General features: G+C 43.0%; 1 protein-coding gene across 1 annotated transcript; it reads left to right on the top strand.

Moving 5' to 3' along the window:
• The first annotated feature begins 733 nt into the window (after positions 1-733).
• Positions 734-1,351, top strand: LOC137654030 (uncharacterized). Its single transcript, XM_068387666.1, has one exon. The coding sequence runs from the start codon at positions 734-736 to the stop codon at positions 1,349-1,351; it is 618 nt and encodes a 205-aa protein (XP_068243767.1).
• Positions 1,352-13,708: the final 12,357 nt, after the last annotated feature.

The raw sequence follows: 13,708 nt of genomic DNA, 5'->3' as shown, positions 1-13,708 counted from the left end.
ACCGTTCCGTGTACTATGCCAGTCTCTACTAAACAACAGACAGCAAACTCTTCATTGCGCCATGCTATGAGATGCCAGTCTGCTTAGAAACCCGGTAAAATGAGAGCACTTTCTCACAATCATGAGTAAGATTTTTTACGATAACCATGCAGAGCTTGCTCCACCACTCAAGGATTACGAAGAGTGCTGGTACTTATCATCATTTGGAGTCTACCATCCTAAGAAACCTGACCAGACCAGAGGTATGTTTGATTCCTCTGCTAAATGTAATGGAGTATCGCTTAACAGTGTCTTGTTGACATGCCCAAACCTAACAAACGATATTTTACGAGTGCATATACATTTTCGCAAAGAAATGGCGGCAGTAGCAGCTGATATCCAGGACACGTTTCACTGTTTCCTGGTAAGAGAAGACCACTGCAACTATCTGCAATTCCTGTGGCATAAAGGTAATGACATTGACAATGACCTTGACAATGACCTTGTTGAATACCCCATGAGACATCGTGTACTTGGAAATAGTCAGTCACTCAGGAAAACTAATCAGGCATCAGTTAAAGATTTCGGCAACCACGTGACATAATTTGTGTCAAGAAACTTCTATGTAAACAATGACCTTACATCATGCACTACGAAATAGGAAGCTATCAATCTCATAAAAGACACACAAAAGGCACTAGGCCCGTATGGGAACCTGAGGCTTCACAAAATCACCTCAAATTTTGAAAAAGTCATGAAAGCCTTTCCAACCAATGATCTAGCTTCAAACCTGAAGGACCTAGACCTAGAGGGCGACAGTAAGCCTATACAACGTAGTCTAGGATTAAGCTGGGATGTAAATACGGACAAGATCTTGTTTCAGTTGTCCTCTGAAAATAAACCTATAACACGGAGAGGAATACTTTCAACGGTTAACAGCATCTATGATCCGCTCGGATTCCTAGCTCCAATCATAATACATGGTAAACTTTTACTCAACAACCTAGTTTCAGAGACTGTTGATTGGGACCAACCCCTCTCATACGAGACAGCCACAGAGTGGATATGTTGGAGAAACATCCTGCAGGAACTTGAAAAGCTACGCAGATTGCGTACTTATGTGCCTTATTTCAGTGAAACTGTCTCCAAGGAGCTTCGTGTTTTCTCTGATGCATCCAAAAAAGCCATAGCAGCTGTTGCATACCTCTGTACAACCGACATCAGTGGTACACCCAGTTTGAGTTTTGTTCTCCAGAAAGCAAAGGTTGCACTGAACGGTGGCCATACCATTCCACGTCTGGAATTATGTACAGCTGTGTTAGCTATAGAAATTGTACAGTGCATTACAGATAACCTAGATAGAAACAGTTAAGTACCACACATACAGTAAAGTTGTCTTAGGCTATATCAACAATGAAACCAGGAGATTCTACGCCTACGTAGCAAACAGAGTGGAACGCATCAGAAGATTCTCTAATTCCAGTCAGTGGAACTATGTGCCAATGCACCATAACCCGGCTGATTCAGTAACTAGATCTTTTGAAGCTCATGAAATTCACAATAGCAAATGGTTATTTGGACCAAAGCATCTTACTTTGCAACAGGAGGAAGCTTCTGAGACTAAGTTTCAGCTTGTTGATCCAGACAGTGATAAGGAAGTTTGCATAAATGTGAACATAAAGAAGACACGTGCTACACTTGCGCACAATATAGGTATAGACAGATTTCTACATTTCTCTACTTGGGCCTCACATGTACGAGGAGTTGCCTTTTTAAAACAGTTCTGCTGTTCACACGGGTCAGTAAAGGCACAGTCTTTAACTTCCGAGGACAGTTATATCAAAGCTGAAAACTTCATCATAAGGTCAGCACAGTCGAAAGTTTCCTGAGTGGAAATCGACTGTCTTCAGCAAAATAAACCAGTACCAAAGTGCAGTCAGATAGCCAACCTCAATCCATTCTTGGACGAACAAGGGATACTACGAGTAGGAGGCCGTAGTCAATTCTGTTTGAAAGGAAAGTAACCCATAATTGTTAGGACGTCATCAATGCCACGGTAAAGTCAGACATCAGGGTAGACACTTCACCGATGGAGCAGTTAGATCCGCTAGATTCTGGATTGTTGGAGCTAAATGCTTGATTTCATCATTCATTCACAAGTGTGTTGACATGTCGCAAGCTAAGAGGAGAGACGGAGTGTCAAATCATGTCTGATTTACTAGAGGATTGTCTTGAACCATCACCTATATTTACTAATGTAGGAGTAGATGCCTTCGGACCATGGACATTAGTTTCACGTAGAACTCATGGTGGATATGCTAATTCTAAGCGTTGGGCTATACTTTTCTCTTGCCTAGTAACTACAGCCATTCACATCGAGCTTATTGAAGAAATGAGCTCCTCGGCTTTTATTAACGCCGTCAGACTATTTATATATCTAAGAGGTCAAGTGTAAATATTTCGGTCCGATCGTGGAACTAATTTTATTGGTACAGTCGACAAGCTGGGAATAGATTCTATTAACATCGAGGATGGACCTTTCAGGAACTTCTTGTAAAATTTTGGTACTATTTGGATCTTTAATCCAAACCATTCCTCTTACATGGGAGGAACATGGGAAAAGATGACTGGCATCACCAGGAGGATACTAGACTCTATGTTGTTAAACAATACTGAAAAAAGCCTAATACATGACGTACTAAACACGTTCATGACAGAAGAGTCGACTATAATTAATTCCAGGCCTCTAGTACCTGTGTCAGCAGATCCAGAAAACCCATTAATCTTAACACCAACTATGTTATTAACTCAGAAGACAGATTATATCTTCGCATCCAATCAATTATGAGACTTCAATGAAAGTCACTCGTGTCTTGCAGAGTGGAAACGCGTGCAAGCTTTTGCTAGTATCTTTTGGTCTCGTTGGAGAAAGGAGTATTTACCATTATTACAGCAATGACAGAAGTGGATTGAGCATCGCCGTGATCTCGTCAATTACAGCAATGACAGAAGTGGATTGAGCATCGCCGTGATCTCGTCAAAGATGTGGTCCTACTTACGGACAAAAGCTTAGGTGGTACCCAATGGCCTATTGGTGTAATAATGAATCCTCTGAAAAGTTCCGACGATCATGTCCGGAAAGCTGAAGAGCGTACCATCGTAAATGGTAAACAGACCGTCTACTCAAGTCCAACAGTGGATATGATTCTTCTTGTAGAGAACTGTCTATAATTCTGTATTTAGTGACATTGTATACAATCTTTATTATTTGGTATAGTGATATCCGGTAGATATCAGACGGGGAGTGTACTGAACTACGTTCATTCAATTAAATATAATAGTTTTCAGACATATAGAAAGTTTGCTCTACAGTACAATACTAGTGACTTTTCGGTGGATCAATAGAATCGAAAGTATTTGATATATTATAAATGTGATTTATAGCTTCTGCATTCATAGGAATGGTTAATTTTGACAAACAAATATTTTCTTATAAATGGTCGAGAATTGTAACTGCTGTTTTCTGTAGAAACCTACTGTATATTTCGTTAATTTTCAATTAACTTGGTAAATGGAGTTAATTGGTATTGTGAGTATTGAAAAAAATTAATGATTTAGAGCCAGGGCTGATTATTCTCTTTAAATTACTTATTTATGTTAATACTTGTTGAGTGGTTCTTTAACAGACTATTTACGCTTGTAATTCGTTGTGACAAGTTGTTTCTGGAGGATCAAGGTTTCTGGTTTTTGTCAGATTAAAGGAAGTCTTCCAAAAGGTTGAACACACTTCTCGTAAGATTAGTATAGTGTAACCTACATACAGGAATACTGCCTTATAAAATATCTACAGGACAACTTGTTTACTAACACAATTTGTGGATAACCACAGCGTATGTAACTATAACCTTTTGATTTTCATTGTGATATTATATAACTATTCATTGATCTATTTTGATATTTCTGAAATTTCTACTGATTCATGTAGAACTTCTTCATACGTTGTAAACTTCACTTCCATGGCCTTATTTGGACATTTTCAAAACTTTCAGACTTTATTTAGCATACATTACATATCACATTGTAAAACTGCTTTTATTTTGTATATTTCAGTTTTTCACCATCTTTGATTGGTAGAGAATAAATAAACACAGCTCCCCATACACTTGTTTATTTCTGCCAAGACAACGGTTTAAACTTATTGGAACGCACAATAAAATGATCCCACGTGACATCACTGTCAACGTCATAACAAGTAGGGCACACCATTGGCTTCCTTTATGAATTATCCTGTGATCATCCTCAATCAGAAGTGTTTTTGGCATTAGTGGTCTAAGCATCCTGTTGGATATATCGAGGTATTTAAATATCCTAAGACAATTTCACCGCGAGATATCAGTTTATTTGGGGATGTAATAAAATATTACCTCTTCTAAAACTCAAATACACATACAATGACTAAATACAATTCATTGCTAAACAATAAGGCCTTCCCGTCACTAAAATCCAGGTCACAAAACTTTCTGCAGACATGCTAAGCCTGCCTATGTTTTTAAGGTTTTTACATTTTTTTTAGTCCTAATTTCCTCATTTTTTTTTATGAATTTTCAATGTATATATATGTATACGAAAAGAGCCATAAATCTGAGTTAAATTATAGGCCATTTGTTCATGGTAAAATTTCTTGATTACAACGATGAGATTTGTGAGTATGCACAGGCCATTACCTTTTACACAAATACATCAAAACCGGAGTGCTCGAAATCAGTTGGCATTACCTTTAACAATTATTTTCATTTTAGCATTTCTGCAATGAGGCTAGTATCCGTTAATTTCTTGTACAGGCTTAAAGTATTTACCACAATACCTTTTCAGTTCATAATGATATCAGCTTTACTATTTTTGCAAAGTAAAAATTATAATTAATAATGAAAATAAATGATTAACTTGAGCAGCATGTAATAGAAAAAATATATAATTGCCTCCCTCAACAATTCGCAACTATACGATCAATTATAAAATCAACAAGAGCAAATTCCTTTGCGCATAAAATAGATCGATATAAACTATCATTATCATAAACATGAACTCTTCAATTTTAATTAAAAAAAAAAAAAAAAAAAAAAAAAAAAACGTTGTGCGGGTACCAGAAAAGATCATATCTGTACCCTTTTTCAGGTTTAATTAAAAAAGACCATCTCATGTATACTAAGTGTATCTCCTGTTAAACAAAGTGTGTCCTTACGCGTAAAAAGTTGATAGAGTGGAATCGACGGAAATGCTCATCAATTGGGACCTTGGAACAGAGGCGTTGGGAAACACGTCATCTGCATTTCATAAAATTCCACCTAAGAAGATATTCCAGAACTGACTTGGATGTACATGTGTGTGTGTGTGTGTGTGTGTGTGTGTGTGTGCGCGCGCGCGCACCGATGGATAGTTAAAATTACCAGTTCTCCCTCAAATAAATTATATTTTTTTGTCATGACCTTTTGTTTTTAACTTGTACCACTGCTATTTTGAAATAATGGAAATTATTATGATCTACCAGATAAAATAAAGACCAAATGTCTGGCTAAATATATATATATGTATATATATATATATATATATATATATATATATATATATATATATATATATATATATATATTGCTGAACTAGCGGGTTGTAGTTGGGAAAAGTGGAGGGGAATGGGAAGGGTGGGATGTGTGTGTGTCTGTGAGTGTCCATAATCTAAATATTTAGAAGTCATATTTTGACGGCTGGGTCCACCACAAAATGAATAAAGGATGGAAAAAGAACTTCTCTTGACATCAGGACAAATTCACGAGCAACCAACACAGTTCTTGACTTTCTTCCTACACACACGCTTGTTCCAGATCTAATTCAGTGCCTCTTCCGGTGGAGTTCCTGTCACTGCTCTTTCATTTAAAGGAACTCCACTTCCGAAATCCATTGCCGTGGTCCAGGCTCTCTCTCTCTCTCTCTCTCTCTCTCTCTCTCTCTCTCTCTAACACAAACTAACTCTTCATCCCAAGTACAAACACACAATTTTCTGATTGCTATCTCGACTTCAAGTTGAGTTTAATATGTTCGGACTTCACACTCAGATTTGGAGATCATTTACATTCATAATTTCAGTTTTTTTTATTAGGGTATATTTTGGTAACTAAAGCTATTAGTTACTGGAACATAATCATATAAATCAATCAGGAAGAAAACAAAGAAAAAGAAACGTAAAAGCTGCGGAAAGAGTTTGCAGGAAAAAAAATATCAAAATGACTACATATCATTCTCAGAAAAGAAAGCATTGAAACATTACTCTCTCTCTCTCTCTCTCTCTCTCTCTCTCTCTCTCTCTCTCTCTCTCTCTCTCTCTCTCTCTCTCTCTCTATATATATATATATATATATATGTATATATATATGTATATATATATATATATATATATATATATATATATATATATATATATATATATATATATATATATATATGTATATATATATATATGTATATATATTTTTGGGCTCAAGCCATGTCGTCCTGATGGAAGTTCCTATAGGGTAGCTTCCTAGGGTATATTACAACTACGGCGATATTCCCAGAGAATTTACCTTAAGGTACCAGAATTCTAACTCCTGGAGCGAGTATCCCTCGTGAAAGGGATATCGCGACATATCAGAGGACGTATTCTAGACACGTCACATGGCAATCTACATCCTGGACAGAGATTTCGTCTCGTAGGAGGTGATTGACGAGATACGAATTCGGGAAAGAAAAAGGGGAGCCGCTCCCTAGGCTTCCCTATCCCCCGATTCGTATGCGTGCCTGGCGCCAATCCTGGCGCCATCTGTATTCCTTTTTGCGTAGCTTAACAACTCGGTGTTTTTTCCTGTTTTTCTCGCAAATCTTGGATTTATTCGACTTTTCATGGCTTCTTCGTCTTCGTCGGCCTCTGATAAGTTGAGTATAGTGTCTGTTATGTATAAATGTAGGCTCTTGGTAAAATTTTGAGTGATTAATAGGATTAATCTTTGATACAAGAGCCGTAGCCTACCAGAGGCGTCTTGGACGCTGTCGCTCGCTAGGTATAAGTTAGTTAGTCAGAGCGACATTCCTGGTTGTTTTGCTTTAATAAATTTTAGCTATTTAGCATTACATAGGATTTCCTTTCGTGCTTAGAGTTATTTGGCGAAGTATTCGCCATTCTGGCCTACGCTAGGCCATGTAGCCTAGTCGTTTGGTCCTAGTACTTCATGCATGATTATGGTTTTTCCGAGTGTAATTAAAATTTTATTGAAGCTTTAGGCTATATTTTATACATTTTAGACTGTGTGGAATATTTCCAAGATAGTATACGAGTGAGTTTCGGTGAATTAGGTAATCGATTCTCTTGGTGCCTAGGCTAGTTGCTTATGGAGCCTTAGTATACTTTATCATACTCCCCGGTTGCTTTCTTTTCTTCGGAGAAGGTATGCAATCCCTATCCCTCTGTTTAAGCCTTGGGCTTATCCCTAAGTGGTTTTTTCCGAAATTTATTTTCGATAAAACTCTACTAGGGTGTTACTGTACCTTCCTGTTCCTGTAGTTATGGTTCAAGAGGGACAGAACAACAGAGTTTTTAGTCTGAGTCTGTGTTGTCTGGCTTGGGGCTGAGTCCCCCTCGCTGACCTAACACATACAAAGGGAGCTTAGCTCCCTTAGGTCACTACCGAAGGTTTCTGTGGATATGATTCCTTCTTTTGTGATCTACCAGACTAGTCCTGTTGCTGTTCTCGCGGGAGGATAAGTTCTTCCCTTGGGAGTAGCAACGCCTTCCTTGCTTTGGTGCTCTGGAAGCTGGCAAGTATTGCTGGCCTTTCCCCTTAGATCTCCCTTAGGCTAAGATAAGTTTCTTAGCTGCGGGTGATCTGTCACTAAAGCAAGGTTGGCAGGACCCTCTTGTCCCTTCCCCCTCTTTCTTCATACTGTACTGTACGTCGTTCTACATCTGGACCTAGTATAGGTTAGGATGTGGAATTGACTCAGCCCCTTGCCGGCCGGCAGAGCTGGCCGGCAGGGGTCTTACTGTACTGTACGTCGTTCTACTTCTGGACCTAGTATAGGTTAGGATGTGCAGAGCTGCTGGCCGGCAAGGGTCTTATGTTTTTGAGTGCTGCCCGGACCTCTCTTGGTCCCTCATCCATGCCTGCCGGCAGAGCCGGACGGCATTGGTCAAGGAAGCCTGAATTAGTTTCTCCCCTTCCTTATATGCACTCTTTCGGTTGCCGGGCTTGGAGGTTGTGTACACTCTTATCCCGGCATCCATTCTATTTTTCTTTTTCTCTTCTAGTGCTGTACCTGTCCCGGCTGCCGGCCTATGAGGCCGGCAGCCGGGCAGGTGTAGTCCTCTGGTTCTTTTGCTGCCAGCTGGCATCGGTCTTGTACCTTTGCCGGCCGGCTTATGTCAGCCCTTGTCTGCCGGTCACCAAGAGTGTGGCCGGCAGCTGGGTACTACCTTGTGTAGTTGCTGGCCGGCAGCCATTGCCGGCCAACACTGGCTGTTACCGGCCGGCAGTTGCTGCCGACCGGCACAGGCATTTGAACCAGAGTGCTGCCGCCCTATAGCTGTTAAGTAGTATACTTTAAAGCTAGTTGTGGTGTGTGCCGGCCGGCAAAGGCAGGCCGGCACACATCCCCTTATACTGTCCTAGTATTCTTCAGTATAACATATACAGTAAGAAGAAAACTATGGTAAGGGTTTTGGTACAGCACTGTGTCTTCTAACACTATTGTTTTTTCTTGCACATCCCTTTGCTGTTGCCCTACAGATAGGAAGCTGAGTTCTTCCCTGTCTATTATCCAGGATTTTAAAATCATTGCTTAGGTGTGAGCTCCACCTGTTTCCTCTGGAAACCTTGCATTGGTTACTCTAGAAGAGATAAACCATTTTGATTTTATTATCTGGAAGGCTGCAACAATGGGTTGTGAGGGAAACACAAGTGTGTGTCTTTCCTTTCTGAATTGTTATGCTATACTATGCATATCCAGTGATACATAGTTCACTTGATACTCATGGAAATTTCTTCTCTTTACAGAAGGACACTCCGAAGTGGGGAAGTGCTTTCTGCAATGTCAGCAGCAAGAACCTCTGCGGACATGAGTTTTGTAGGAGACACGCAGCATACGCTGTCTCCAAGGATGATCTTCGGTATTGGGACCCTCAGGTATGTACTGTGTGCACTAACCTGATTACTGAGACATTTAAATAGCTAGGAAGAAACTTCGTACCTGGGTAAGGGGCTTCCAAAAGAACACTTCTGGCCCTTATCTTCCAAGTGAGAAGATGAGGGCGTATCCTTTCCCTAAGGCATCAGCTGATGCAGTGATTCCCCAGCCTCAAGAGGAGATCCCCTAAGTTCAGATCCAGGTGGATGCTGAAGTCGCGGTCGCGATGCAAGACATCCAGCTAGATGACAGGATGTCTGATGTGGACGGGTGTCAGGAGGAAGACCTCCTGGCAGAAGCCCAGGATGAAGTTCAAGCCCCTCTATATCGGCCGGTCTCCCAGTAGAGCTGGGACAGGCCCTCTCTTCTATTGTTGGAATGATCCAACAAATGCAGAAGGAGAATCAGGAGAAGGCGGCTGCAATGGAACTGCGAATGCAGTGCCTTGCAGAATCACATGGGCCCCAGAAAAAGCTCAATGTGAAAGACCTTCCCTTGTGCTCAGATGCTAACCCATGGAGGTATGCTGAGCACATGCCGATGACGACTGGAAAGATCGTCATCTCGGATAAGCTGGGCTCAGTTCCCCTGGAGGTGGAATTCTGGCCCAGCAAGGCATCATATCCGGACTGTTATGTCCGGCTGAGGAAGGAACCAGCTTCAAAGGAGGAGACAGAGCCGAAGGAGGTCATAGTGATGGACCATGCTAAGGCTCAAGCTCTACTTTCATCCTCGATGAAAGAGAGGGGCTTCTCTAACTGAAAGGTAGCCGCATTGAATAGGAAGCTCCCTTCCTTTGTGTCCTCGCCTACTAGAGCCTTCCCCTTTTTACAGAAAAGGTTTCTGGCTGTACTAAAAGCAATCGAGGCCAGCAAGTCTTGCCCCTCCCTAGAGGAGTGTAAACCCTTGTCGCTGGCCCTGCCTATGGACCACAAAGACTGGAAGGACGTCCATCTTACGTTCTCAGTGGGAAAGTTGGAGGCTGATATTGCCGGACGTCAGTTCGGCAAGGACCTCCCTAAGCTGTCTGACTTTCTTTTGCGAAGTGAGTTCGATACAAAAGAAAGACTGACTGCCTCAATGTCTCTTCAGACTACTCTCGAGACGATGGCAAGTGACCCCAAGGTCCATGAAATGTTCATGGTAGTGGCCAAGCCTCATCTGGCCACAGTGACGAAGGACCTTTATGGCTTCGTCAAGGCAAGGAGAGCTTGTAGGGAGTTCGTGTTTACCTCGGCTACGGTGAGGTACGAGCCAAAGAAACTAATCTCCTCCAACATTTGGGGAAAAGACCTTTTCCCTACCGACTTGGTCAAAGAAGTTGTTGATAAGGCCGCCTTGGAGAATAGAAACCTTCTCCAGAAGTGGGGCCTGGCTATCAAAAGAAAGTCTTCCCCGGATGAGGGTCCTCAACCAAAGAGGAAGACTATGAGGACTAGGCTACCGTCTCGGCCAGCCAAGCCTCTTAGAAAGCAACAGCAACTGCAATTGCCATTGCCCCCAGTGCCCCAGATCGTGGCACAAACCCCGACCACCTTTCAGTGGGTACCCCAGGCCGTGTCGACACAGTCCACGGCATTCACCCCAACGTTCGAAGGGCAGTCTACTTCCTTTCGAGCAAAGCCTAGAGGAGCAGCCAGAGGCTCGTCTAGACGCCCCTCAAGGGGAAGGGGATTCAGGGGTGGTCGTGGTCAGGAAGGCAAGACCTCAGGACGGCAGTCCAAGTGAGGTGATACCAGTAGGAGGGAGACTTCTGAAATTTCGGGATCGGTGGACCTTCGATCCCTGGGCCCACAGCCTACTCAAGAATGGACTGGGCGGGAGCTGGTACAGCACTCCACCCCCGTGCCTTCGGTTTTTCCAACACTCCACCCCCGTTATGGAGGAGTACGTTCAAGAACTGTTGGAGAAAAAAGGTGATCCGAAGGGTGAAGCCCATCAATTTCTAAGGGAGGCTGTTTTGTGTTCCCAAGAAAGACTCGGAAAAGCTCAGAGTCATTCTGGACTTGTCGCCACTCAACAAGTTCATAGTGAATTGCAAATTCAAAATGCTAACACTGCAACACATAAGGGCCATCGACTCTCCCCCTACCTAGGTTCAGGCTACAACGAAGACTATAAGCCTTCGGAGCCATGCCATTCGGGCTAAACATAGCCCCAAGGATTTTTACGAAGCTTGCGAGCGTAGCTCTCAAACATTTACGCCTAAAGGGAATTCAGGTAGTAGCGTACCTGGACGACTGGTTGGTGTGGGCAGCATCCGAGACAGAATGCTTGCAAGCTTCCAGTCAAGTGATCCAGTTCCTAGAGTACCTAGGCTTCAAGATCAACAGAAAAAGTCTCGACTTTCTCCATCTCAAAAGTTCCAGTGGCTGGGAATCCACTGGGACCTTTTGTCACACCGTTTCTCCACCCCGGCGAAGAAAAGGAAGGAGATATCGGGTTCTGTCAAGAGACTTCAAGATTCCGAAAGGATATCAAGACACGAGCAGGAGAGAGTACTGCGCTCTCTCCAGTTTGCTTCGGTGACAGACCCAGTGCTAAGAGCACAGCTAAAGGATGCAATCGGAGTTTGGAGAAGTTATGCATCAAACGCGTGAAGAGATCTGAGAAGACCAGCCGCTTCGGCTAAGTACTCTTCTCAGGCCTTGGTCCCAAGCCAGACATCTAAAGAAGTCGGTTCTTCTTCAGCCACCTCCCCCGTCGGTGACGATTCACTCAGACGCCTCGAAGGAGGGATGGGGAGGTCACTCTCATCGGAAAAAAGTCCAGGGGACTTGGTCCAGGCTATTCAAGACCTTTCACATAAAACTTTCTAGAAGCTAGGGCAGTGCTCCTTACCTTAAAGAAAGTCTCCCCGCGTCACTCGATCCACATAAGGTGGTGATAGAGAGCGAGGTAGTTGTGAGATACTTGAATCGACAAGGATCGAGGTCACCACCTCTCAACCAGGTGATGTTGGCCGTCTTCCGATTGGCGGAAAAGAAGAAGTGGTACCTGTCGGCAGTTCACCTTCAAGGAGTCCGCAATGTGACAGCGGACGCTCTATCCAGGTTCACACCGATAGAGTCGGAATGGTCCTTAGACGCAGGATCATTCTCCTTCATTCTGAATCAGTCCCAGAACTGCAGATAGACCTCTTTGCGACGAAAGACAACAAGAAGTGGCCCCTGTACGTGCCCCGTACGAGGACCCCTTAGCGGAAGCAGTGGACGCAATGTCCCTCGACTGGAACAGATGGTCCAAGATTTATCTGTTCCCTCCTCACAACCTTCTGTTGAGGGTCCTCAACAAACTGAGATCCTTCAAAGGGTAGCGGCAATAGTGGCCCACAAGTGGCCGAACAGCGTGTGGTTCCTCCTGGCATTGGAACTGTAGCTGAAGTTTGTACCACTACCAGATCCAGTTCTGACCCAGCGAGTCCAGAAGTCAACTGTCTGCGCTTCATTACAGAAAACCCGGACCCTGCAGCTCATGATTTTCTCTCCCTAGCGGTGAGAAAGCGTTTCGGGTTTCGAAAGCCAGTATAGACTTCCTTGAGGAATATAAGTGCAAATCTACTAGAAGGCAATATGAGTCATCTTGGAGAAAATGGGTGGCCTTTAGTCAAGGCGAAGATTCCGCAGGAGATCTTGACAGACTTCTGCTTATCTTTCTTCTCCACCTCCATGGTCAAGGGTTGGCAGCGAACACGATTTCAGCGTGTAAGTCTGCTTTGACAAGACCCATTCTATATGCCTTCCAGGTCGACCTAGGTAACGAGATCTTCAATAAAGTCCCGAAAGCCTGTGCTAGGCTCAGACCTTCAGCACCTCCAAAGCCCATTTCATGGTCTTTAGACAAGTTCTTCATTTCGCTTCTATGTTGAGCAATGAAGAGTGTGCGTTAAAGGATTTGACACAAAAAGTTATTTTCCTATTTTGCACTCGCGTCCGGGGCCAGGGTTAGTGAGACTGTAGCCTCTCGAGAGAGGCAGGTCGTGTTCAGTTCCTGGATGGGGGAGAACTGAACCTGTTTCCGGATCCTACGTTTCTCGCCAAGAATGAGTTACCCACCAACAGGTGGGGGCCCTGGAGAATCTGCCCTCTGAAAGAAGATGCATCTCTATGTCCAGTAGAATGCCTAAAGGTCTATCTTCATAGAACTTCAGACTTCAAGGGTGGTCAACTATTCAGGGAGAAACATCAGGCTCAAATTTATCTCTGAATCAACTCAGAGCGAAAATCACATATTTTATTCGCAGAGCGGATCCTGACAATACACCCGCAGGTCACGATCCGAAGAAAGTTGCCTCATTCTTAAATTTCTTTAATTGTATGGATTTTGAACATCTCCGTTCATACACTGGCTGGAAGTCTTCCAGAGTGTTCTTTCGCCACTATGCGAAGCAAGTAGAGGAACTAAAAGAGATCTGTGGTAGCAGTGGGTCGCGGTGTTAACCCTACTGTTTAACTCTGCGAGGAACAGTGGTCTTAATTGGGACGATTAATTCCAGGGTGAGTGTGTAGTTACATACTGT

This window comes from Palaemon carinicauda, chromosome 15 (genome assembly GCF_036898095.1).
Source record: "Palaemon carinicauda isolate YSFRI2023 chromosome 15, ASM3689809v2, whole genome shotgun sequence".
In the NCBI taxonomy this organism is placed as follows: domain Eukaryota; kingdom Metazoa; phylum Arthropoda; class Malacostraca; order Decapoda; family Palaemonidae; genus Palaemon; species Palaemon carinicauda.
This window is presented reverse-complemented; position numbering and strand designations above follow the sequence as displayed.

Excerpts from the sequence above, each read along its gene's own strand:
- LOC137654030 (XM_068387666.1), top strand. The coding sequence starts at position 734 with ATGAAAGCCTTTCCAACCAATGATCTAGCTTCAAACCTGAAGGACCTA.